Genomic DNA, 27,228 nt, shown 5'->3' on the forward strand with positions numbered 1-27,228 from the left:
GTGCATAATAATGCATTGATCACATTGTTCAATATAGAAAAAGGGGCATAAAATAGTGGAAATAGCAACAGAATCTGTGGATTAATTGTATCAGTCACATGTAGGCCAAGTTATTTTCAGCATGGGGTATGTCGCAGGTCACTGTGACTTTGTGTACTACTACTACTACTACTACAACTACAACTCATGCTGAATGAGGAAGAGTTGAAGTTTTTAAATCGTAGATGCCTCTCTTCTGAATTAAACACATTAATCAATAGGAAGAAGACAGATTTATTGTGACTCTATAGGGGAACACCACCACCGCCGACGCCCTCTCTGGACAACTTCAGTCAAACTCACTGCTCACTGAGAAATTAAAGAAAAAGAAAATGCACTGGGGAAAATATAGCTGTTTTACCACATAGTCTATTTGTCGCTTTTCAAATGGAAGTGCAGAGGGTGAGGATAAGGAGATCAGTTTCTCTGCTCTTCCATTTTTAGTTTCAACCAGCAGGGTGGACGTGGCCTTGTTATGGTGACCTGCAGGACTCTGAGTGAGTCCGACACATGAACAGGTGCAGGCAACACACACATACTGTACACACACTGAATCAGCCATTTGAACTTCACTTCTCATTCACCTTTTTACACATTATGATCCTATTTGTCAAGGGTTCTTGCTCATTAGAGTACACTGACATTTTGTGATGAAGGCAAAAAGAAAACCAGTTCGATGTTTGCTCAGCTACTTATGCAAACAAGGACCGTTTGTTTCCAAGGCGCATGAGAAAGAGACAATCTGCAGTAGTTAGCCTAACATTTCCACTTCAAAACTGAACTGTGTTGCTATAAGCTGAAGTCAACTCATCACGACCTGTCACCTTAAGTAACCTATGCCCTTTTTTAAAACAGGAATAGAAAAAAACATTTGTAGAAGAGATTTAACTTTCGCTACAGTTGATATTTTGAAAAATCCAAAACAACAAAGGGAGTTCTTCCCTGAGTGTTTCACTGTACGTGGTTCAGCCTCGACAGCACTCACCCCGAACATCCTGACCTCACCCTGTCTAATCAGATCTCATCTAAGTCAGTGACACGAGCCTGGCATCGTGAAAGGGGTCGACACAACCTATGCAGACTTGTCATTACTAATGCATGTGTTTGGTGAGGCGGTGGCGTGGGTCAGTGACTTCAGTCTGCAGAGGCTGTCTGCTCTGTGGAGACATGGGGAAGTAGGAGACGGAAACCTCATTACAGAGCGCCAGGCACGCCGTGGACATTGTGTTACCGGCCGGTGCGGTGCGGTCAGTCAGTCAGTGTCAGGGTGCGGTGGTTGTCAACAAGACTGAAATAAACAATTTGTCCAAAAGACGCCACAACGTGTCCTCTTTACATTTAGGATCAAACAAAAAAGATAACATCTTGATTAGTGAGCTCACAGAGTGCTCGTAGGCAGATCTGTGTTTCCTTTAGACAGAGTCAGTGTGTGGGTTTCCTCCTGTTCCCAGCCTTTATATTATGCCAACTGTCTGAGCCTTCACATTTAGCACACAGACATACAGTATGTGTCATCAATCCTTTCATGTATCTAGTGGTTTCTTTCATCATTCAGTCAATTGAATATTAGAAAATGACAAAAATCTGTTTAATTTGATATAAAATATGAAGTTGGAAATCCTCATGTTTAAGACGAGAGCAACATGTTTCTCTTTTGCATAAAAAAATACTGGAACTATTAATCATTTTTCTGTTGACAAACTTAAGAAATCGTTGTAGATCTATTTGTCTCCCGGCTAGGAAGTAAACAAGCTCTAATTGAGCAAATGATTCTTTAAAGAGCGTTCAAAACAAAGAGAATCAATAATTTCTTTTCATCTATCTGCAGGCAAGACAGCAAAAAACTGCATTTCCTGTTCTTTTAATGTTGCAACCACAAAAAAACAGAAGTTGTAAAACAATGTAAACTGTAATTGAGATTACTAAAGCAGCGGTCACTGGTCAGGGGTTTCTGAAACATGTGTGCAATGTGAACAGGAGGATCTGGGGGTGTGGTCCTCAGCTGCTGCTGTTTTTGCTCATGAGTGGGGGTGTGTGTGTGTGTGTATGTGTGTGTGTGTCTCAGTGTCAGCTGACACAGGGCTGTGGTCAGAGTCTGGGATGAGTCTACTCAGCAGAGAAGGGTGGAACCTGATTGGACACTGGTTTAATGACATAATGAGATAAGGCCTGTACACAAACCACTGCTCCCGTCTGACTGCTGTCACTAGACATTTATTTCTCTTAAGAATAATTGCATTATAGCTGCAGGAACGCTTCTCCTCAGTTCACTGTCTGTTTTCTTTTCTTTATTTCTTTTTTCAGATTTTCCTACATAAATATCAAGGCATGGAATTATAATTCACGTGGCCTGGTGCATACAGAGGGAAAACATCGGCAGAACAGACTATAAATAAACTCAAATTTATATGCAGAGGAAAATCATTCTGTCAAGAGCTAGAACATAGAGCCATTATATTATCTACAGGCTGTATGATATACAGCAGCCCGAACTGAAAATAGATCCTGTGAATACAAGGCCATCTAGTGGCTAATGCCACACACACTATGTGTTATGAATTATTGTATTAATAACATTGCATAATACTATCTAATGAGGCTCTGTAAGAGGCAGCGTAAGATATCATTAAGGACCTTTATCCTCTTTGTTTTCCATCTTCTTAGTTCCTTGTACGTCATTTTCACGCAGCTGTGGTTTCGGAGGGGTGCGTTACATTGTGCATTTTTAGTGTATTTTTATATATCTCTTTAGGTCCTGGTTCAGCCCTTAGTTTTTCTTAATGTCCTTTAATCATTTAACATGTATATTGAGGTGAAGACATGCTGCATGTCATTGTTCTTACTGAGATGCATAAAAGCTGTAAAAGCTATATAGGGGCACTATACTCTGACTTCAAATGAACTATATTTACAGTCATATGGTTATAGTTACAACAGTTGGCTAACAAACAAATACTTCATTTCCTTCAATTTGTCATATTTTTGGAGCAGAAATGTGCAGAAAATCTGCTATATAAACTTGGCTGGTCAATAATAATAATTGTCTCAATACAAATAAAAAAACAGTAGTAAGCTTTAGTGCCAACTGTACCTGCAGACTCATCTCATGTACATTGTTGTGTGGCACTACCTGACCGTCATCATAGCTATGATGTCATTATCTCCCTGAGTGGCTATGTTGTTGTTGTGCAGACTAAATCTGTTCCAGCGCTGTGTTTGCTGCCACTTTCAGACTTCAGCGGGAAAATGAGATCACCACACGTCACAGATCACACCACAAGACACTTTTAGTTCACCAGTGCACTTTAATTTGGTCTAGTTAAAAAAGGACCACGGCATCCAATGGGGTCAGAGATAAACTCAGCGGGCTTTGGGATTGGCTGGAATACCAAAACATCTCCCATGTACGTCCCACATGGGGTGACCAAAGGCTTAGCGTGAGCCTGATTAGTTTCCTACCTGGTGGGTACAAGATGTTAGTAGAGACACGCACCCAAACAAATGAATGGACACAGACTTACTTGTGTAAGTACTCTTTGAATTTCTAATAGCTTTTTAAAATTTGTACACATAATTTAGTCAGTTAGTTAGTTAGTTAGTTAGTTGTTTCAGGTACAAGGCACTTAGTGCCCATTGAATTTAAAACACTTTGTCTATGTCAATCGATTTACTGCATTGTACCCATGTGTACTGTTCGCTTGTTGTTTGTGTGTATTTAAACCAGCATGCTGTTGTGTGTAATTACAGATATACTAGTTTTATTAATGATAATCACATAGAAATCTACTGTAGATTACTTTGTAGAATAACCTTTTAAATCAACAGGTTTTTCGTGGCCATTATTATTGATTATTGGGATTTTGATTATACCTTAATTTTTTATATAATTTCACTGAATTATTTGTTTTTGATAGTTTAGTCGCTCATTTAAGTCTAACATCAATTAATTTAATATTTACTAAGATATGGACCAAAAAAACTAACAGTGTCAAAAAAGCAATGTGTTAAAATAATGCAAAGATCACTCTTTTACATACACATACTTTTACACTTGCACATTTAGTCCATTGGGATAGGAACAGGTGATATTGTGTCAAAAGCTGCTGACATCAAAATAATTTTTCTCACAAACTAGCTCCATTTTTTTTTTTACTTGCTCAGATTGTCTAATTTGCTGCAATTTCAGATTACTGTGCAAAAAAACTCTTCTCAAACTCTTACTCACACTTTGACAGAAAGGTTGATGAACTCATTGACTACAGCCATAACAGATATGGGTCGGCTTGGGAACAACACGGTAAAAGCGGGCCAACCTAAACTGGCTTTAGCAGATTACAGACCCTGAACAGATGCACGACAAAGGACTGTAAGATCTGCAGTTTTTTTTAGTGCGTGGCCCGTCTGCCTCGGGCCCACCTGCTACATGAGTGTCACAAGCCTTGTGTTAGCGACTGGACATGGAAGAAAGCTTTTACTGTCATCTTATTATTATATCATGTCAAAACTGGTTGATGAGAAGAATCAGGGGAAATATTCATGACAGTGTTTTAATGGTCCTTGATGTTAACTGTTGAGAAATTTCTTGTTTTGTGCTGACTAATTAGTAATCAAAGAATCGGTAGAAAATTTGAAGTTGTATTGAAAGAAAGAATTGAGGACTGAAGTTAAATGTAGATTCTGGTGCAGCAGAGAGACACACTTGGCAGTCGAAGCACCACCTGGATGTCTGACCATCTGTAAAAGTCTGCTAAGCTCACAGGAGACAGACACAAAGCATCTTTGTGCCGGACCTGGTCATTACCCCGTGTGACTCAACTGGCTCGCTCTATCAGCACGTGTGCGTTCGTGTGTGTGTGTATCTATAAGTGAGTCATACTAAGGATGACCATCTGTTTCCAGGTACCAGTTCCAGAGAAAATGGTGGCCTCTGTGCTCACCTTGCTCACCTCAAGTAAACATGTTCAACCTGCTGAGCAACTGCTGCAACTGGGTCTCAAAAATACAAGAACCGATCAGGTGAAAATGAAAATAAAAAATAAAAAAAACCATGAGAGATAATGACTGAGTACCTTGAGAATAAAGCCGTATGCTGCTTCTTTAACTCAGATTCTGTCCTGTATGTACTTGTCTGCAGGAAAATGACCATTCTTGTGGTTGGTCTTGACAAAGCAGGAAAGACATGCGCCATCAAAGGAATGTCAAGAGGTAATTTAAGAGTATTTTTTTCTGATTTAAAAGCACAAAATGCAGGTTTAACCAATACTTAACCAATATTTTCCTGCATGTCTCTTTAAGTCCCCCATGCTGTGGAAACAGGACCCACCTACGGCTGTGTGCGAAACGAACTGAGAGTGGAGAACTACCTGGTCACCCTGCTGGATGCTGGAGGATCAGCAGATTCAAGAGGAGGCTGGAAGGACCTCTACGGAGAAGCCCATGGGATCATCTTTGTGGTGGACTCCAGTGACAGACAGAGGATACGGGAGGTCAAGGAAGTCCTGGCCGACCTGCTGAAACAACCACGAGTGGCAGGAAAACCAATATTAGTGTAAATATCTTCAGCTTCATATGATGTTAAATGTGATCAACAGTGCCCTCTGGTGGCTAATTGAGATGGGAGAAAAAATACAGACATTATAAAGTCACTTGGGTCTGTGCTCAAACTTTTTTTGTTTGTTTGTTTGTTTCAGATTGGCAAACAAACAGGACAAAATGAATGCTTTGCTGGGAAGTGAGCTGATTGAGATTCTGTCCCTTGAGAAGCTTGTGAACCAGAGCCGCTCTCTGTGCCATATTGTAAGTAGCTACACTGCTCTAAAATTCACTAATGCAAACTGAATAGCAACGATGAACTCACATTTTGTGCTCTCGCTCTCAGGAGCCTTGTTCAGCCTTAATGGACCTGCGTCGCTGGTCAGACAGAAAGACTCTACGAGGCCTTCGGTGGCTACTCCGTGCGGTTTGTCTGGATTATCCTGAGCTGTGCACTCGGGTGGGCCAGGACAGTAAGAGACCTGTGGAGTCAAAGGAGAGGGAGAAGAACGGGAAAACTGAGAAAATTCGCAAAAAGACCAAAGTGGAACGGTAGGAATTCATAACTCAAATACTCTACAGGTCAAAATAAAAGCTTTAAGAAAAAAAAAAAGTTGCATATTGACCTTTTATGTCAAATGCCCTCTCACAGGATGAGATCCAGCAAGTCAGACCTTCGCCAGGTTCATCGGCCCAAAGACAAGGAGAAGAAGAGCAAGGGTGAAGGAAAACTGCAGCCCATTCGAGACATGCTGCAGAAGGTGAGAGACAGAGTTTACAGTCTTTCCTCCAGGCACAGTTCAATGTGTTCATGTTATTACTGTTTCAATCACATGACTTGTTAAGTATAATTTTCTATAAAATGTCCAAAAAGTGTCCATCCTGGTTTCTGGGTGTAAAGCAATCAAAAACCAACATGTAATCAAAGCTGGAAAACTGATTGATCACCTCCCAAAACTGCTGGTGATTAATTTTCTACCAACTGATGAGTTATTCAATCGTTGGAGCACAACCCACTGTGCCTTTATTTATGGTCATGTTAACTAAACTATGAAATGCTCTGTGATTATGTGGTATAAAATGAGTGTGACACTGAATAAATGTTGACTCAAACCCGCGTCTTTTCCCAGGAATCTAAAAAGAGGCTCAAGTCAAAGAAGAAGAAGAAGGTGGCGAAGGAAAAGGATGGAGAAAAAAGCAAAGAAGAACAAGAACAAGAACAGGAGGAAGAAGAGGAGGGTGACGGTAACGAAGGAGAGCAAGAAAACTCTGCTCACAGAGTGAAAGCCAGCAGTGCGCTGATCCCCCCGAAAAAAGGCAAAATTAAACGCAAAACAAAGGTGAAAGAAGAGACTCTGGACACGCCAAAATCGCCAGACAATGAGGAGAAGAAAGGTTGTAATCAGTTATGAATGGCCTTTTTTTTCTTTTTTCTTTTAAATATCGGATCTTTAAGAGTGGAAATCTAATTTTTCTTCTTTTTCTTTTGTGTTTAGCTGAAGGAGAAAAGAAGAAGAAGAAGAAAGTTGTGAAAGTGAAAAGAAAGAACAAGATCAACTCAGAGGAGATGCCCAGAGGTTACTCCCAACCTGTGGACCTCTCTGCGACCTTTGGTGAGCCCCCTCCACTTCTTCCATCCACCAATCAAATACAGTAACACTTTGGACTCTGAAAGTGATGAAATCCAGACTTTCTGTTTAAAAAGATGACCCTGTCTCCTGATAGATCTTTACCGAAAAGCAATACTGGCTCTGAAGGAACGTCAGGATCAGGGACAGTGAGAGTGGTTCCTGGTTGTGTCCTGCCACCCGTGTGTGAGGATGTGGTCCACAGCAGTAGTATACAACACACTACGTCACCTCACAAACTCACTCACATGCTTCTTCTCACCAGGGGAAAGTCACGTTCTCACTGCTACGTCTTTTATTTCTATATAGAGACTTGTCATGTCAGTTCAGACCTGGTCCCTGAACCGTTGGAGTTAAAACTGCAAAAGCGTAGTGAAGGGCAGGTCTGCAGAAATATGTAACCATAGAAAAAGAACATTGATCTTAAAAAGCTAAATACAAGGTAAATATTTAACATGTGTGCTTGGCCAAAACGTTGTAAAAATTGTATAATCTGTGTCATCAGTCTTATTTGTAAGGGAAATTATTATTTTTTTGATTGAAATCCTTTTTTATGATTACTGGAATAATTTTCCAGTAATGATTGGTGCACTGAGCAAAGGTCATTGTTAAAGTGATAAACATATTTATGAAATTGTATAATAAACATTTTGTCACTACATATATGGCATGTCTTGTGTGTTTACATGACAGCAGTAGCAGCATTTAATGTTACGGCTCATTATGGTTCTTAAAATGTAAACATGAAACATGAAGCCATGGTTTTGCATGTCGTTTTATAGGGTGTCTTTTGAATTTCTGTCATAAAAAAGTTTGTTTTGGTCATTAGGTATTATTTTAAAAATCCCATTGAGGGCCCCATATATTTAGAACCACAGCTGCTATAATTGATAACTGTCTGTAGTTTTATTTATAGAGATGTAATTTACTGCTTTTGTTCTTAGGACTGTAAACACCACATGAGCCAGGGCCATCAAATGCTCAAGCCAATTACAATTATACTTCTAAACATTGCAGACTTTTATTTAAATGCCCTCAAATGAGGCTTTACTGAAATGTGCAAAACTGCTAAACCTTTTGTTGTGTTGCCTAGAGACAGAAATGAAATGACATTTTTTTGTGCAGGAAAAAGGTTTTTTTCTTCTTCCCCATTTTACTAAATAACCCGCTGAGGCCAAAATGAGCATATTTTTCTGTTAGATCACACTTACTGTGTAATCATTTCATTAGGAATCACAATACTTTTTTCCTCATTATACTTAGAACTTTTACTTTGGTAACATTTTTTATGAGCATTGTGTGTTTCAGTGCTTCTACTGAAGTGTCAGACTATTTCTACTACAGTTGAGTTGATTGATATTATTCTTCACTACCAAAAACATTTGGACACCATGAGCCTCCAGCAGCTGGGGCCCAGGGGGGATGGGGCCTGCTCCTGCTTGTAGAGACAGATAGAGACATTTTGCGGATATAGAAGCTAAAATATTAACAGATCCACTGTCAAGTTTGTGTTAGTATTGATGGCGTGTGAAGTGAAGGTTAAAGTGTGATGTGCGCTGCTGCTGCTGGATGCAGCGCAGAGAGAGAAAGTGGAGGGGTCCAACCAACGCGTCGCCATTTTTGTGGTTCATCCAGAAGCCCATCCTCCCCCCCTCCTCCTCCTCCTCCTCCTCCTGTGGTGCATCTTCGCCGGGGAAACCGTCCGACTTTCATTCAGCTCAGTGGGAAAGCGACAGGCTGCGTGCGCGCTACGGAAAGATGGCCTCACCAAGGACAATAACTATCGTGGCCCTCTCTTTTGCTCTGGGATTGTTTTTCGTGTTCATGGGCACCATCAAGCTCACTCCGAGGCTCAGCAAAGATGCATACAGTGAAATGGTGAGTAGAAATCGCGAAACGATTAATAAGTGTGGGGGGTAAAAAGGCAAAAGGCCATTGTTCTGTGTTGTGCTGCAGACGAGAAACGCTCTCAGGCTCGAATAATGTGTGGATATGTTGACCTAAATAGGAAAAGATACGGGAAATGAAACCCCTCAAACTGGCTTCCTCCTTTAATCTGCGCGTGTGAAAGCTGTTCCCCACTGTGGGTAATCCTGTATCAAAAAAAAATGTTCAGATCCCCAGCATCGCCTTTAATAACAGTTCGCACACATGTTGGTACTATATGTATCAAGATAAACATCAAAGCATCTCGATACTATCATCTATTAATCATAATGGGCACATTAAATAATCCGAAATGTGCCTGCTAGTCGCTCGTGAACGCTGAAACCGAGTTGAATAATGAATGAATGGATGTAATTTTGTGAACGCATGCTATAATGTAGCTTAAAGGTGTAACACACACATCTGACGGACGGATACCGTAAATAACAGGTTACAAGTTGCAGCCTGTATTTAATTATGTTGTAGTTGCTTTATAAGCTTCTCGTTATAATAAATATCAGGAGCAACTTCACAGCTGAGGAGCAATGGCGGCGCATTCGAGCAAATTCTCTGAGATGCACTTGATCCACTGATGATGAAATGTCCTGAGTGGAAGATGATGATGGTGATAACATAAGTGGCATCATGCTAAAATCCTCACTAACATGCTAAGAGGACATTTCACGGAGTGTAGTAGTAGCCTACACAGGTTGTGATGATGTTTCCTTGAGCCCCCACACAGAGCATCATCTGTTGTGCAGCCATTGTGGTAAAATGGAGGCATGTTAATGTGGAGAGCACTTGGTGACCTTATGTTATGTTCATTAAGTGGCCTCACTGAAAGACAGACATTTGGTGGTGGATTTTGCATGACCTTAGTGAGATATTGGAAGTATTATTATTGAATTGTATTTTAAATGTGTGTACTTTTTCCTCTGCAGAAAAGGGCATATAAGAGCTACGCCAAGGCACTGCCAGGCCTGAAAAAGATCGGGATCAGCTCCGTCCTGCTCCGTAAGATCATCGGCTCTCTGGAGGTGGGCTGCGGCGTGGTGCTCACCCTCGTGCCGGGCAGGCCGAAGGACGTGGCCAACTTCTTGCTGCTGCTGGTCATGCTGGCCGTCCTCTTCTTCCACCAGCTAGTAGGAGACCCCCTGAAGCGCTACGCCCACGCTCTGGTCTTTGGTATTCTGCTCACCTGCCGATTGCTTATTGCCCGCCAGAGCGATGACCGGCCGGAGAGAGAGGACAGCAGAGAGGAACAGCACATGAATGACCAGGAAAAGAACAAGGTCAAGCAGTCTTAAAAATCCTCTTCACTTTGGTCCAAGCCATGACAAAGGGAACCTGGTGCGCCTCTATGGATTGTAGTTGTTGAAATTTTGAAGGAAACAGTCACTTCCAGAAATAAAAAGCCCTCACACGTCCCTGTCCCATCCGGCGGGATGACTGATTCCTCTCACCTTCTCCTCTGCACTCTTAATGTGAAACTGAGAACTCCTGATCCGTACATCCTCACCATAACCGTGGACAGTCGTACCTGTGGAAACTGATGAGCCCAGCTCATTGTCACAATAGTCAGCCCATTTTCCCCTATTTATTTCAATCCTGCTGTGTTTGTGTTTTTGTTTTAACTTGAGTGTGAATTTCAATTATGTTACATGTTGATTTGAGAATGCTATTTTTCATGAAGGAATCTTTGTAGCTTGTTTTTCTAATTTGTTTTTATACTTGTAGGTATGAGAGACTGATAATTTATGAATTTCCGTAGTTCAAGCATGTTTCATTTGGTCAAGACAATAGAACATCAACTAAAAGAAAGAAATTTTATACGAATCATACATGAACTATGATTACATATCCACGTCTTATTTTGGTGCAGAGCAACCAGAAAGCTATTTTAGAAAGAAAGGATACATAAATATTTGTTTCAGTTTTTATTTCAGTAGATTTGAGCAAAAGTGCGCATGAAATCCTTACACCTGAAGTAAAATAAGCTGATCTGCTTATTCCTCCTTTGAGTTCAGTTAAATCACAGTGAAGTTAAGCTGCGAAGGACAGCAAGTGCTGCCTCAGGTATCTGCTGCTAGCTTGCACAGTAGAACATAATCAAATCAATGAGGTCTTTTTGCTTGTTAAAAATGGGATTTTACCTTTTGTAATTCACAGTTGTAGTCTTAAACCTTTTCAGTCTCTCTCAATGTTTTTTGCTGATCCAGTTGGTTTTGTTTTTCTCTCTAAATATATGAAAATCATTCCTTTTTACAGTTTTCCTTTGGGGATGAAAACTCAGTTGAAAATGCTGTCAGTTTTGAGATTTCACAATATTTCTGTAAATGATAAACTTAAAATAAAGAAATTGAGGTAAGACTGACTAAATATTGTTTGTTCACTTCCACTCTTACATTTCAATCAATCACTAATAACTAAACCGTCCTTAAATTTACAATTGTATTACTTTGTTAGAGGATTTTGGTGTTGTAATCTTGCTATACAATGTCTCTGGGTCCTTATTTCCTTCCTATTAGCAATATGACTGCACATGATCACAGGATTTCCTGTCCTTTGTGCTTTTCTTGCCTTATGATGGATTTCATATTAATTGGTTTTGTGAACAAGTAGCCTAACAGAAGTTGTATTATGACATTAGTGAGCATTGGAGGAATTAAATCTGGTTGGTGTAAATATACTTTTTTTTATTTATTTAAGATGATTTCTGATGGCCTCAATATAACCCCACATTGACAGAAAAGAACCATGGCACTAGTTTAAGGGACAAAAGCATAACTGAGAAACAAGGGTCTTTCTGTTATGTCTTGGGCCTGCATGACAAAACGGGAGCATGGAAACTGGACTGAGGATCAGTAACATGTTACAGTTTGGGAGTGACTGGGGTCAGAACCTACCTAATACTAAGGATTAATTGTGATTGTAGTATTTGCAGAACAGCTGCAGCAATTTGAGGCAACAAGTACATTTTCAGACCATCTGTTTCAGTAGGGTTTGTGTAGGCTTTTTTATTTTCCTGTGATAGTACAGTAAGGAGGCTATTTCGTTTGTGAGTTTTGGATTATTGGTCAACCATTTGAACATGGCATTTTCACAAAATCATAAAGCAGTTACCGGTACTTGAGAAAAAAAGACAATTTGACTATTTTTTGATGAAAAAACACTTAACAAATTCTGAACTAATTTATTAGAGACTGTATCCCAGCCATACAAAATAATTTGCAGATAAGACTGTAAACAGAGCAAGAGCTGTTGATAGTGAGGTCTGTGGTTGACTACAGAGTGACAGTGGCGCTCAACATTTTAAGACAGTCAGTTCAACCACAACACCACAAACAGCATTCCCATAAAATGGAGTGATGCAACCAAGAATTGTCATCATTGATACTACTACTACTACTACTACTTGTTGAATGTGTAAAAACAGAAAATAGTGAAAAGCATTCATCCTGTAGGAGCCCACGTTAAAAACCCAATAATTTAGGTTAATAATACCAGCAAAAGCAGGACATTTTGAGCTGATACTATGTAATGCCTGGTATTCAGCCTAAAAATGTCACTTAAGGCTTAAGCTAACTGAGAGGTAGGCTACAGCATTTAAAATGGCTTATATGCTTGCTTTTAGTCTTTTTATTTTTATTTTTTACATTTGACATATAAAGTGAAGTAGTGTATGTAGATTTCTATATCAAATTTTCATGTTGTTATTGATGAGTAGGCTATTTACCGTCTGTCGACCTCTAGCAGTGGCGTCGTCCTGCACAAAAATATAAAATTTGTCAAAAAAAGAGCCGGGTGACGTTTGTAGTCCTAATGGCCGTCGGTAGGTAAAGACGAACTACAACTCCCGCTCAGCAACTAAAAACGGATGGACTGTACTGCGCAGGCGCAGAGCAAACGGTCGCGCGGAGAATTTAAGTTTAGTTTGAACGGCTGAAGTCGCCGGGGTCGGGGCCCTGTGTTTTTAAAGCAATGTAGAAATGGCAGCAGCATCGTTAAATTTGTCGGCGTCGTCGGACGCGGATCCATCTTCGGTCGCCGACCAAAGCGTGTCGAGCCGGAGCAGCAACAGAAGTCTGAGGGTGGCCGAGAAAGAGAGGAGGAAGAACGAGGCGGAGGACCCGTTTGTTCTGGCCCTGAAGTACTTCTCTGACGGTAGGTGGTGGCCGGACAAACACCCAGACAGGCGGCGGCGGTGGTGTTGTTGCCAACGGTGATAACTACCGTAACTGCCCCTTTTTTTTTTTAACTAACGAAAGGAGAAGATCGGATAACACAGTAAACACGAGACTGTAATTTACATCAGTAATCTCAGTTTACACCACTTTCTCACGAGTTTTTAGGTTGAAACTTTTAAATATTTGGTAGCTAATGGTTGCTGCTGCTGTGGTACTTTCTCAGCTTGTCCCCCCTGATTACAGACAGCTGAGGTGAAACCAGTAACACTAGCTGCAAACGGAAAACATTTAACTGTTACTACTAGATAGATAGATAGATAGATAGATCGATATACTTTATTAAAGACATACCGATAAACTCAAATCGAGGTCCATAGCACCATAAGAGTTAAACACATACAGGATAGAAACATCAGTATTAAACAATAAAAATACTGCTTCTCATATGTGGTGATTTGGGTTTTTCTTTGTCACAGATAGTAAACTAAACTGATTATATCTGAATTGAGGACTGCCAGCCAGACGAAACAAAACTGGGGGGTTTATATGCTTATTTGATGTTTAATTAGAAGAAAGCTGTGTGTTGAAAACTTGTTGTTTTTAATGGGTTTAATCGTTTACCATCTGAACTTCCCCATGTGTTTTGGCCAGGATGCAGGAGTTTATCAGACAGAAGAACAAACGCATTGTTTTTGACAGAATCACCTTGTCTATTGCTATTGCTGTGAATCTGCAGTCTGTCATACCAACTCATCCAGTTTCTCATTGTGACATTGCCCTGTCCCCTCTCTGTAGTTGAAGCAGGTACTCCTGTGGTCGGGAACGATGAGATCGAGAACAACCTGGTGCTGGTGGAGAGGGTGGCCTACAACAGAGGACTGTCCCCAGAGGCCATCTCTATCATGCTGGAGTTTGCCATGAGCCTCCGCATGGGTAAGGCAATCACTTCGCACTTCGCAGCACCAGTGTATTGAGTATAACTGTAATTGTTAAATGTATTGCAGAAGTAATGGACCTGTCTGTGTAGGCCACTCATATGACGAATATAACATCATTCATTTTTAGATATGGTCTCATGTCTTATCTGTGTGGTGTGATGACATATTTTTCACACAGTGGCACAAAGACTCTTTCATTCTTCTCTAAAGTGTAGAAAGTGTTTGTTAATGTATTGGACAGGCTTCATATTTTCCAGTCACAACTTAGTCCTTTGCTTCCTGCCGCTGATGTTTTTTTCTGTGACCTTCTCTGTGTAGGGACTAGTCCGTGTGTTCGGGTGCTGAAGTGTCTGATTCCTGCCACTGTGGTGCCACAGGAGGCTGTAGTTCGTGCGATGGCTTGGCTGGGTGTTGGCAAAATACCCATTGGCACTCAAGTAAGCGCAAATAATTTAGTTTGCACTTATACGTATATTCAAGCTCTGGATTGTTCTGCTGCAAATAAAAAGCTTAATTTTACCTTTGCTCTGATAAGTTGGTGTCATGTAATATTTGAGATGGATTGTTTGTTTACCTGCCTCAGACTCTGTATTATGTCATTGCTAAGATAGAGTCATAGTTAATCCATGTGTTCTTTTGCATGTGCATTATTCAGGTTCTTTTCATAAAGTGGGTGTTGACCGTATTTGACATGATCGATGCAAAGGACCAACTGCGAGCTGTCTATGGCTTCATCTTCAGCTTTGTCACAGAGGAAAATCTGGTATGTTGTGTACTGGTGATCTTTAGTATTATTGTAATAAGCTGTGTAGAAAAAATATGATGAAAGCAAAGCAAATCAAATTTGCTCAGTATACTATTCAACTATTCATTGTTGCTTGTTTCGAGTAACACATTTAAGGCTCTCTAAGGTTATTTGTCATCTAAATTACATTTGTATCTATATGCCAGAGCTTTTAAAATGAGTGTCTAATGGGAAAGGCCTCCTTGTTTATGGAAGCTGTGCCTTGACACAGATTTGGTCTGATAAATAAAGGTTAATTTCTGCCTGGCTGGAAAGACGGATAATGGGTTTATGTAATTTGGGCCTGTAATTGATACATAACAAATGATGTTTGTGTTGTTGTATTGTGCTGCAGTTAATCTATTTAGGAGCAGTGCCTAACAACCAGGGCCCTACTTCTAGAAACAGGTTTACTGTGTTGTCTATGCTACTAAAAGTGAAAATCTCCCCAAATCTGAAACTGGAAGTGGTCTGTTGAATTCAGAGCTTTAATCTGTGTGTGTAGTAGTGTGTATAATGACATGACCTCTCCACTACAATGTGATATGGGATCTACTGAACAACAGCTGAGATTTGATGTCTGTATATTTTGTCACATTTTTTCAGTGTCCTTTCATCTGCCATCTGTTGTACCTTTTGACCATACAACAAAGTGGTAAGTTAAACATTTTCACACCTGATCCGCAATTCTCCTGCTGTGTCCGCTATTTTTCTCTAGTTTGCTCCCCTTTCTTGTAGTCATACCACTTATGACTTTTATTGACTACTTCATTCATCTTCTCATTATAGTGCGAGTCAACCGAGTCAGGAAGCTGCTGGAACTACAGTCCAAACTGGTAAACACCCTGCTGGTTTGATTTCTTCTAGTGTTTTTTTTTTTTAAACTTAACACATTCCTTGTTGATTTTGAAAGTCTGTTTATAATGAAAAAATTGCACAGTATGTTTTTTTTGTATGTGTTTCTACAAACAGTTACCACTTCCACGTTGTTGGTTTTTGTCGGTTTTTGGCATTATCAGTAAACATCAGTTAAAGTGAGGATGTCAAGTACAAGATTGTCTTGTCTCTCCACAGGGAAGGCAGCCGTTCCTTCTGCACCTACTGTCGCTTTACAAAGTGTTTTGCCCAGAACTTGTCACTCTCTCCGTTCCATCACGAATGAGGGTTTGTACCCAGACTCTGCAGTTGTTGTATGCTTGTTCTGCTGGTTGACTATTGTGACCATCATCAATAAAATTGTCTGTTTTCTGGTTTCCTGCAGAGTGGGTTTAAGAACCACATTTCCCCCTGGAAGTCGGCATTGAATGCTGTCCAGAAAAGGAACGGTCCTCCGGTTGCCCCAGGCATCAATCTGCCCATCACAATTAAAGATAAGGCCAGCTCTAGGAAAAGGGTATGTGTGTGTACGGTATAGTTATGTGTTAGTGGACAGCTTACTGTGTTTGCAATCATTCCAGCTCCTTTGGCGCCCTGCAATCCACCTGTGGGTGCTGTGGCTTTATTGCAGGGCTTATCATCTCTCTCTGCTTGCTAATTGAGTGAAATACTAAAGAGAAATGGCCAGAAGACGATGCCAAGTGTAGATCTGCAACTAATATTCATGACTGATTAATCTGCTGATTGCGTATTTTCTTTATTTATCTAAATCCTTAAGATATTCAATTCATGTGCAAATCAGAAAATATGATTCAACCAAAACCATTAATTGATTAAATAGACAGTTACCAATTATAGTCTTTTGTTGATAGATTAATTGATTAATCAATGAATGTTCCATCTTTAGCCAAGTACCAGATTTGATGTATTGATTAGTTATGAAATTCATCTGAAAATAATTGATTTATTTTTAAGCAGAAATGACACAGATGTGTTGGTTTCAGCTCCTTAAATATGAGCATTTCCTGGTTTTCCCTGTTTTGTCATAGTAAATCAAATATCTTTACTTTTTGAGCTGTTGATCAAATTCAACATTGTGAGGCTGCATCACTGTGAAGGGAAAAACACACAATTTTCAAATATTGCGCAAAAACATCATTGAAACACTAGTAGTTATAGGCCTGTTGTGCAGTATTTATTCAGTTTCTCGTTATTTAAGCTTTTTAATTTTAGAAAATAAAGTTGTGTACACTCGCCTTAATTTGTTAACCATCGCCCTGTGCTTTATTTTTCAGAAACACTGCCACCTTGAATTGCCAGTTTTGAGTTCTCTGGTCAATAAAGATGCTCGGACTGAGCTGTCCTCCAGTGGAAAGGTGGTCCCCCTTATGCAGCTCCACTCCTTGACTCAGCTCCTGGAAAACATGCACCGTATTGAGGTAATACCTCCCAGAAAAACATCTGAGACCGACATCCACAGGCCTCCAACACAGGGGCCCTCCCCGCCCTTTTACTGCCATACTTCTCAGTCTTTCACTCTTTCTACTCTCTCATCTTCCCAAGCTTCTACAGTTCAGTCTCAGAGCCCCAGCGCACCTGGACGGGGTACAGATAGAATATAATTTAAGCATTAAGTATGAGGCTCATTCATTATTGAAGCAGCAGAATAAAATGTATGCCAATTTATCCGTGTGATTGGGCGGCGTAGCTCGTCTGTTTAAATCGTGATACATCCTCACAACCACTGGGTGGTGCTGTGCCACTGTTGTAATTCTTATCTGTACATACCGCATGTATTGGGCCACTAACGACTCTGTCCTAGAGAAACCACAGCAGCGGTGGCCTGGGGCTGTAATTAGTTTATTAGATTAGAGCATAAACCAGTTTCACAAGCACCTTGCTGTGATTTGTTTTTTAAACCGTCTGTTGCTCTCTTTGCAGATATCATCAGTGCTTTAATCTCTCCTATATGAACAATGAAAGCAGAAAAAATAAAAAAGTAGATGAGATATATCTGAGTAATGCATTGGTTACAAAGCAAATGGTCACTTAAAGAGCTCTCTCCATAAATGTCTATTGCCCTGCAGATTCAGTGACCTGATAAAATAATATAAGTCATTTTAAACGGCTTGCAGACTTTTATGCGTCATGCTACATAAATTCACCTCTTTCATTGCCCACAAAACCAACATGAGCAATAAAGATTTTGGACGGCATCAACTACATTTATGGCCAAGAAAGCTGTACTTTGCCATGTGTTAGGAAAGACGTCGCAGTACAATCACGCTCATAAAACTATTCAACAAAGGCATCGTCAGTGTCCCTCAACTCCTGCACTCTCGTTGTCAAAGGCAGATTGGTTCCTTCTCGGTTTAATAATACAGTTGCTCCATAATTATTCAAGAACTGAGCTGTGTCCATTCTCAGTCTGTTTTCGTCCCACTTTGATTTATTTATTATACTGACACTGTGTCTATATTGAGAGGCAGCTGTTCATGCACAATGAAGGCTTTATAAACTACAGAGAGGGATGGAAGATATGTCCCAATGCTGACATTGTGGAGATTACCAGATACTGATGAATTGGCTCAGTATCAGACTGGTTGCCCACTCAGAGAAAAGAAGGAAATGAGAAATAGACAATTCAGCCTCTTTAGCAGGGAAACGGATTTATCTGGGACGGATTTAAGTCAATCATGCTCTCAGATCAGCTTTTTGTGTCTTTTAACAATGTGATGTTTGACTTTGTTATCAAAGTTATATGGTAATTTCTTTTTATATTTTTCAGTACTCTCACTCTGTGCTGTCTGTTATAGATATTTGATTATTGTAGCATCTCAATCACACCACTCATGTGTTCCCTGTTTCTTAATTTTACCTCCACCAGCTGCCTGCTCAGATGGGCTCTCTGCTGGGCTCCAGTCTGGCACTGCAGTACCTTGACTGTGTACAGGATGAGTCTGCCCTCCTACGCCTCAACTTCTGGCTCGGCTACGCGCTCCACGAAGGTAAGTGCGTCTTTGTTTGTGTTTATGTGTGTAGGGGGAGTGATAGTCTGTGACACCTCCTATCATCTAAACTTACATCTAAAGCAAAGCTGACCTTGAGTTGAACCACTACACGTTACTTTGTTGGCATATCAAAGGGGTTCTTTCAGAGAAGGGTTTAAAAAGACTGGGAGGGGAGGTCTTACTGTATGAAGATGCAGCCTGTCTGAAATCTCCTCTCTTTTTATTCCCTCGACTTTTTCGCTCACTAAATACCTTTTTTGCTCTTTCTGTTAAGAATTTTTGTTCTGCGGCGATGAAGGAGGCTCCCAGACTTCAGAGGAAGCTCTGCAGTTTTTGGACAGGTTGCTGGCCTCGCAGCACTTCCTCCAGGTGAGCCTCAGCTCTCAGGCCTTGATGACTACTTTCCCTAGTGCTTCACACCCATCACTCATTATCTCTGCATCCACATGATTGGCTGGCAGCCCTATGATTTAACACTACAGCAGTTTTTTTTTTTAAAATTTTGCCACACTTTGTCACCAGGAATCATTTTCCAGCTCGGAGGCTTTCCTCTACAAGTTCCTCAGTTTGTGGGACGGCTCCCTGTTCCGCCCACAGATCCTCAGCCTGCTGAGCGACATCCCTGTTGTCCCCAGTTCCCGTGAGTTTTGTCACTGACCATCTCTTCCTCCCTATCCATTGTGTCTATTTCTGTAACCCACACACACTGCCACCCCACCCCCCCACGGAGCCTTGACTTGAATAAAATCGCAGCCATGGTCCCATGTGAACAGGGTCTGTCACATTGTGCCGTCGTCTACTAGGAGTTGTGATTGCGGCGCTGTAACACTCAGTCTGCTTCCTCCTTAGAAATTGGACGACTTCTGTTTGAGCCCCTCATGCAGCTCTTCTTCACATCCTCGCTGTTTTTCAAGGTGGGTTTCTTCTCTGATGCACAAATAAAATGAGTTTTCTCCTGCTACTGTACTTAACTTACACACCTTCTGCTATAGTGTAATAGAAGGGATGCAGTAGAGTATTCATGCATCACATGTCCTGATCAGTTTAGTGTTTAAACTCCTTAGTGACTCGTCTCCTTGTTATCTGTGTGTGTACAGTGCGGACTGATGGAGTGCCTACGCAATATGCTGTTGAAGTGGCTGACCTGGCACTCGGTGTATGCTCTGGAGGACGACTTGGACATCAGCCTCAACAGCCACACCTCCATGTGAGTCTCACAGCCACTTTCTGCTACTTGTTTATGCCCAGAGCATAAACAAGCAATAGACCTGAAACACTTTGTGAATTTACTTAAGAGCATAAGGGTTATGGCTCTTTAAGCTTCTACTTTCAAGCCAAAAAAAGTCTTCTCACACCTCACTTCTTCCAGTTTTAATAAATATCTTGAGGTCTTGGCTCCGTTTTACTCACTGTGGGTTAGTGTGATGAAAACAAATCCTATTACAACTGGCTCGGTTGACATTTTAGTTTAAATTAATAATTCTATTAATTTTCAGCGACAGCTTTCTTGACTGAAACCTCACGTTGGTCTATGCAGTAACTTTATTCTGTTTAATTTAAGCCACTGTTATCTACCAGCAGCTGAGGTATTGACTTGTTGTGTTTTGCACTCATTTATTCATCACATCTTTTAACTGATTTATTTTCCTTTGGAGACAAAAACAGTCCTAATATCCAGCTGAATGATTTTCCTAATTAAGAGGTGGAGTCTGTGTCAGTTATCATTAAATACCTGGGCTTGACCCACAATAAATGATCCAGTAAGTGGAGGGATCCAGACATTTTCATTCACTGCCATTTGCAAACTTAGCTCTGATACTTGAAAAATTAGAAGTTATCGATTGTTTGCTTGTTTTCTCTTTCTCACATCAGTCTTCCAAAGTTTGTCCTTTGTAATGTAGCGAGCTGCCACTTTGACTGATTTGGGCGTTTTTCCTCTTATCAGAGACTCTTAAATCACAGAGTGTGACTCTGTGGGCAAATCAGATGACTGGTGTTACAGCTTCATCACTTAAGTGTCTGTCCATCCTTTAGAGTGTGTGTCTGACTCTCTGCTCTGCCCTCTGTCCCAGAAACATCACTCTGTCCGGATTTAAGGATTCAGTGATGGAGCTGGTTCACTTTGTAGGACGGCTGGCCTCTGTAGGCCTCCAGCTCGAAGGCTCTCACTCCCTCCTCCTCAGCTTCATCCTGGACTTCTACGAGACGGTGAGTGAGCCGACCCCCCACACTTGAACATGTATTTTACTTATTTTTCTTGACTTCAGTGTTTGACCTTCGCTGTGCAGAATGATGTATATATACTGTATAGACTGTGACAGTAGACGGATGGTTTCACATCTGTCTGTCGATGGGGGAAAGATTCTCTGTGGGAAACTTGAATCTTAAAGAGTCTGAGATGCTTAGATATGAACATGAGTCTCTTCAGTGGAAGAGGAGACATCTTGTGTCTAGTTCAAATGAAATACATTTCCATTGCTCATAGATGCTCACATTTGAACGAAGGATAAGGAGGTGATGTGATTTCAGAATTTTTTTTGCTATGGTAATTTACATTTTTTGTGGAAAAACCGTATCAGAGACATTATTACTCAAAGAGGATTATTTTTAATGTCTTAAAACATGTCTGGAGGGGGTCTTTAACCATGCAAGGACCTCTCTAAGATTAAAAATCTCTTTTTTAGGGGTTTCCTCATCAAGTTATCGGTAATGGCAGTACACATAACACATACATTTTCCAAATCATATAAAACAGACTTGGAAATTAAGGGATAAGGATGAAATGTAAGACCATAAATGTAAGATAAATGAAATACAGCAATAAATAATGAATACCACAGTGACGTATAGAAACACAGACACATAGTGGATTCCAAATTTTTAAAGGAATAGTTCAACATTTTGGCAAATTGGCCCATTGCCATAATCCCTATAGTCATAGCAGTAGGTTCGTTACCTTTAATTGTCAGTGTAAGCTATTTTTAGAACAGCGAAGCAGAGATTTACCTCGAAAACAACTCTGTCTCGTAATATTCCGTTATTATCTCATAGCGTGGTGAATGTGCAGGTCACAACTTGTCCACCAGAGCGTTTTGGAGTTGTTGGATTGTGTATTTGATGAGTTTGATGAGGGAAACCAAGAAATCCCAATAGCCTCTGTAGCGTAGTTCTGAGCAGCTCGCGGCTCTGCTCCGCCGTTCTAAAAATAGCTTGCACTGACAATTAAAGGTAACAAACCTACTGCTATGACTATAGGGATTATGGCAATGGGCCAATTTGCCAAAATGTTGAACTATCCCTTTAACAATAAATACATAAAATTAAGACGGATCCATCTGTATGATATTCCAACTAAACAGTCAGACTGTTTGCCTCCAACTGAGATTTAAAAAAAAAAAAAAAAACTTTGAGAGGAAATGTTTGACATTGGAAATACACTTATTCCCCTTTGCTGCGTGGAGTTAGATGAGAAAACTGATACCTCCGTCATATCTGTACGCTTAATGTCAGCGGCCAGCTCACCTGGCTAAGCTTATAGGCTGTTAGAGGGGGAGGAACGTTGAGCTGCCTCCTTCTGAGGGACCACCAGCACCTCCAACACTCACTGATTAACACAAAACTGAAATGTAAAAATGTCAGTTCACCGTTTTACACGAGGATTATGTGCTCAACTATTTCTTTGCCAGGACCAGTAACTTCTTCTGGTTGCTTGGCAACTTCTCATAAAGTTTTATCTCGGGAGCATCAGGAGGAGCGTGTAAAAGGCTCTTTTTCCCTTGCTCGCTACACACCTTAACAACAGAAAAGACTTGCTGCAAAGCATAAACAGTAGCTCCCAGACGCATTTGGCATAAAAAAATTGGATAAAGAAAATAAGATACCAAGAATAGCTGCACAGATGAGCATGTACCAACTTATCAAAGCAGAGTCGTAATAACGAGCTTCAGTAGGGAGATCTGCTCCATGTTGAAGTATCTACTTTTCACTCTTTACTCTCTGTGGCGGTTTAATGTATATTTCTCCGTCTTCCAGGTGTGCGACACGTTTCTGAAGTATGGGCTCCCCCTCGTGGTGATGCCCCCACCTGGAGTCTTTTACCCAGCCCTGTTTTCCCCCGACCCCGTCTGCGTGGACCGACTGGCCTTCATCATGTACCGGTGAATACTCAGCGCTGCGGCCTGCCATAAGAGTATCTCGATGCATACGTTAGCTACACCCTTGATGTAGTATGTCAGATGCTTATTCATATTTGATGACATAACAGAACTGGAATCAAATGGCTTCATTGCACTTACATACTGATTTATTATTTATGATAATGAGCGGCTAAGAGGCAATACACTTAAGCTCTCTTCCCCTCTTTATGTAAAAACTTGAGAGTCATTTATGTCTCTGGGCTTTAATAACACAAATCCTTACAGTGTCGGCTAATTGACTACACCCCAGGGTTATGAAATAATTTTTACCAAAGTGCAAAAATGCCACGGCAAAAGAAAATTGGGAGGTAATAGCATATTTCTTGACCGCCCATAGAGAACAAACTGTTATGCAGAAATTCTTGATCACAGAGGTCGCTGGGTCGTAACTGCTGCTTTTCTGTTCAGGTACAAGGTGAACTTGACATCAGCCAAGAGTCAGGAGAAAGTCACAGAGGTAATAACAAGCCACTTTACCTGTGCCATACATGTCTGAATGAAACCAAGCTGTGTTTGAATCAGAGATGCTGCAAGAATACATTTTAGTCCACTGCATTAAGCATTTGACAATGTGGGGAAAAAACCTCAAATCCTGCTTCTGACCAGAGAAGAAGAGATCTAGATCTACATTTTGAATGCATTTCCTCTTATTACATTAAGGTTTGTAGATGCTGCCGTCCCCTACTATTGCCTGTTGTTTCTGCACCTTTTGATTCACTTTTGTAGCTCTTTAAGTTCACATCTCTTGGTCCAGTCATCCGCCTCATTTTAATACGCTCTCAGACTTGAAGTTGTTGATTTTAATACAGCTGCCACCGCAAGCTTTGAATTTACAAGTACATATCAGGCAGCCAGTGCGCTCCCCTGAAAATGTCAGTGGCACTTTTTATTAAGAGAAATGGACTTGGTAAATAGCATGCAAATTAATCAGCAGAGCAAAGTCAGATGTGAAATGATCTGAAGGTGTGGGGGAGGGATTTAGTTCAACCCTGTCTTTTCTTTCTCCACTTCCTTCCATTTCTTGATTCTACCTATGTTGCTTTCCTTTGCAGGCCTTTCACATCAGTCGCCAGACTTTTCGGGAGTTCAACCACTACGTGGTCGTCATGGTCAACTGTCTGTGGAACTCCAAAATGTCTCATCCAGGTATGGGTGAACAGGTGGACGAGGAGCTGCTCATCAAGAGCAACGTGCCACAGTACTTGACAAGTTTTGACCTTGTCCACCACCCTGCTTTCATGAGCTACGCTGTCGAGTTTCACCAGCAGGTGAGTGCAAAACATCTTGTGACTGTGATTGAAATGCTTTGTCTGTGTAATTTTGTAGAAAACCCACCCCAAGGCCCATGCTTATTGTGTGTAACTCTTGATTTATCAGCAAGCAGCCAGTTTGTACAGTTTGGTTAATAGACTTACAGCCAAGACAAGGACACAAATGTGGTATTAATGTATCTTTCATAGAAGATACATTAATACAGAAAGACATTTTATTATTAATGGGAGCTGCATGAGACGCGGTTTTCTTCATGTTTAATAATACAAGCACCTTCTTTTGGTTCGGTCGAGCTGCAACATCCAGCAGTGATCTTTTGAGATTTAACAGGGTTGGCTGACGATGAATATTAATGTCCTGTCTTTATCAGTGTTGGCCAGGGGAGAAGGACATGGACCTCAATTCCATAAAGGTACGAGGGGTCTCCTTTTCATTTCTGCATTTATAATAAACTTCACATGTATTTGGCTGTACATCAGTCATATTTCAAAGATGATCAGACATTTATTTGATCACCCAGCTCCTTGTATTTCCTCAACCTGACTGTGTGTCTTTGTGTGTGTGTGTTACAGCAAACCAAGCCATGGAGCTGGTACCTGGAATACCTGCACAGCCAGGGATACGACGGACTTAAACTGTTTGTACCGACCCCGTAGCCAGAGGAGACTTCAAGGATGAGCATCTCACTTCCGCAGGCGGGCCTTTTTTCCCCTTCCTCCTTGTTATTATTTTAATAGAACATCATCAATATTTGTATTTCATCTCAACAATACTGGTTGGATGGAAGTCAGGGAGATTCTGATGTTTTTTTTTCTCATTTAAATGTTGAGAGAGGCTCCTGCACCTGTTGCATTGCGATCCTTTTTCAAGATTCGCAATATATTTTTAATGTTGTTTAAACAATTTATTCATGCGGTGGAACTGCAACTCAGCCAAAACTTACAGCTGGGTCGACATGTTTATTCATAATAGATTTCCCACGTAGTAAATCACATGTGGACAGCAGCATGATGTTATATCAACAAAACAAAACCATATGACAGTAAAAAAAAAAGGCCTATTTAGGATGATACAAACACAAAGTTGTAACTCACAACAAAGCCGATCTGTAAGTGCCGTCGCTGGTTCAAAAGTGAAATTGAAATGTATTTTCATGCTCGAGAGGCTGTGTGAATCCAGTCCAGACCTTCCTGTCACAACAGATCAATAGGCCAAAACAAAGGTTACTGTCGGTGACGGGGACTGGGAGCGCGGGGGGGTTGGTGGGAGGGGGTAACAAGACGTTGGAACCTCTAGCTCTCGCAGCTATGAATGAGAACGGCGTCTCTGTGTGGAAACCCTGCAGCTCTGTGTTAGCTGCAGCCACATCAATCAAAAGTGAACGGTGGAAAACTTTCCTGAAAGACCTCACACCTTCAGTGGATGCTCTGATTTGTTAAGAAGTCTCATTTTTTGGTTCCAAATTGAAAATAAAATACATTTTTTGGAGGCGGAGGGATCGAAAGAGGGCGGACAGTGCACCCCGATATCCCCCATGATCCTCGGCGGTGGGCCCGGTTTGTTGAAAGCAGCTAACAGGCTGAACTCACAGCAGAGGTAGATGTTCAGCTCAGTGGAGAGGAAAAACAAACCACTTGCAACTTACTAATTTTTTAAAGGACTTCATATTTACAAGCCATGAGACGCTCTTGTACATATTTAATCTCGTCTTCTCTTCCAAGTCGGCCACTTTGCAAGTGATCCGATTATGTTTTTATGTACATAGATTAATCTGTTTGTGTTTTTTGTGTGTTTTTTTTCCTACTCATAGTCTTATCCATTCAGTGACACTGCTCTGCCAGAATAGCGCAGCAGTACAAAAAGGACACATGGTGTGCTCGTTGCAGAAACAAAAAAATGTTAAAAACTGAGGGAATCATTTTAACACACTCATCTGTGAGGTTGGTGAGAGATATCCACTAAACTTTTCTTTTTACATCGCAGAAGCAAAATACTTATTCTGTAACATCTTGTCATGAAACATGGTGAAGATGCCAAGTAACAGTTGAGATGATTCTTTCAATTTTGTCTTCTTGTCTTTCTTTTTTTTTTTCTGCAATATTTCACTTTTTTTGTATAATGTGAACACACCGACCTTGAACCAGATACGACATTCAAAATTCATTCTGTAGCCTACTGTTGATGTTTTTTGTGTTAGATTCTTGTACAGCTTGCCATCTGCAAAACCTGGCTCTTGCACTCTGCTGAAAATAAATAAGTGTGAGACTTTTTTCTTTCAAGACGAATAAAAATGTGTTGTTTCTTGTTCATACGATGCTGCAGTATACGTTTCCGTTTCCAGGGCGTGGAAGTCTTGTTCAGTCAACGTGAATGTTTTGCCAAACGGCATCAGTTGGTTGAGAACCTATCTATATGGATAGATACTCTTGTGCAGTGCTGTCAGATGCTCTGCCATCTGGAAAACAGCATTTTGCTTTAATTGAGGGACCCATCTGGATGGTTAATAGGCCCCTGGCTCCTCAGTTACTTTTGCTAAGGCAGGGTGAAATCACTGCACACCAGGTTCATCCAGAGATCAGTTTTTTTCATGACTGAGACCAGGTCAGATAGGTCTTTTCTGATGTGTTTCTATATTGGATTCATTCATCTCAGTGTGATTTGGAAGGAAAAACGTGGCTTCAAGAGCTGTATCCCAAAGGCACTGTGATAAGTCTGCATCTTTTTCATTTAAATTTCAAGATCTGTGAAGTGTTAGAAAATAGTGAAAAAGGCCTTCACAGGTTCTGAGAGTAATGTTTTCTCTTCTTGGAGCAGTTATCTGCAAATTTTAACATTTAAA

At 40.7% G+C, this 27,228-nt stretch overlaps 3 protein-coding genes across 4 annotated transcripts; all 3 read left to right on the forward strand.

Annotated features, from left to right (window-relative positions):
• Positions 1 to 3,355: 3,355 nt before the first annotated feature.
• arl13a (ADP-ribosylation factor-like 13A) lies at positions 3,356 to 7,858 on the forward strand. Of its 2 annotated transcripts, none has more exons than XM_085789416.1 (10): positions 3,356 to 3,564; positions 4,939 to 5,055; positions 5,174 to 5,244; positions 5,335 to 5,587; positions 5,730 to 5,835; positions 5,918 to 6,123; positions 6,224 to 6,332; positions 6,702 to 6,966; positions 7,068 to 7,184; positions 7,297 to 7,858. In XM_085789416.1, exons 1-10 carry the CDS (start codon positions 3,545 to 3,547, stop codon positions 7,350 to 7,352), a joined length of 1,320 nt encoding a protein of 439 aa, XP_085645542.1. In that variant the 5' UTR covers positions 3,356 to 3,544; the 3' UTR covers positions 7,353 to 7,858. The 2 variants fall into 2 exon arrangements, with proteins under 2 accessions (XP_085645542.1, XP_085645540.1); XM_085789414.1 differs by having other exon boundaries at positions 6,702 to 6,969; positions 7,297 to 7,583.
• Positions 7,859 to 8,813: 955 nt separating this feature from the next.
• Positions 8,814 to 11,493, forward strand: tmem35a (transmembrane protein 35A). Its single transcript, XM_085789417.1, has 2 exons — positions 8,814 to 9,077; positions 10,067 to 11,493. Exons 1-2 carry the CDS (start codon positions 8,958 to 8,960, stop codon positions 10,430 to 10,432), a joined length of 486 nt encoding a protein of 161 aa, XP_085645543.1. The 5' UTR covers positions 8,814 to 8,957; the 3' UTR covers positions 10,433 to 11,493.
• Positions 11,494 to 13,029: 1,536 nt separating this feature from the next.
• On the forward strand, positions 13,030 to 26,680 carry cenpi (centromere protein I). Its single transcript, XM_085789418.1, has 20 exons — positions 13,030 to 13,289; positions 14,108 to 14,245; positions 14,569 to 14,687; positions 14,906 to 15,013; positions 15,641 to 15,689; positions 15,824 to 15,870; positions 16,109 to 16,198; positions 16,296 to 16,427; positions 17,206 to 17,349; positions 18,798 to 18,918; positions 19,196 to 19,290; positions 19,444 to 19,561; positions 19,771 to 19,835; positions 20,019 to 20,128; positions 20,994 to 21,129; positions 22,954 to 23,078; positions 23,526 to 23,574; positions 24,170 to 24,385; positions 24,760 to 24,801; positions 24,962 to 26,680. The coding sequence occupies exons 1-20, from the start codon at positions 13,115 to 13,117 to the stop codon at positions 25,043 to 25,045; spliced, it is 2,163 nt and encodes a 720-aa protein (XP_085645544.1). The 5' UTR covers positions 13,030 to 13,114; the 3' UTR covers positions 25,046 to 26,680.
• Positions 26,681 to 27,228: the final 548 nt, after the last annotated feature.

The sequence above is a fragment of the Trachurus japonicus genome, chromosome 10 (assembly GCF_045865225.1).
Source record: "Trachurus japonicus isolate A0001 chromosome 10, Traja_1.0".
Taxonomy (NCBI): Eukaryota; Metazoa; Chordata; class Actinopteri; order Carangiformes; family Carangidae; genus Trachurus; species Trachurus japonicus.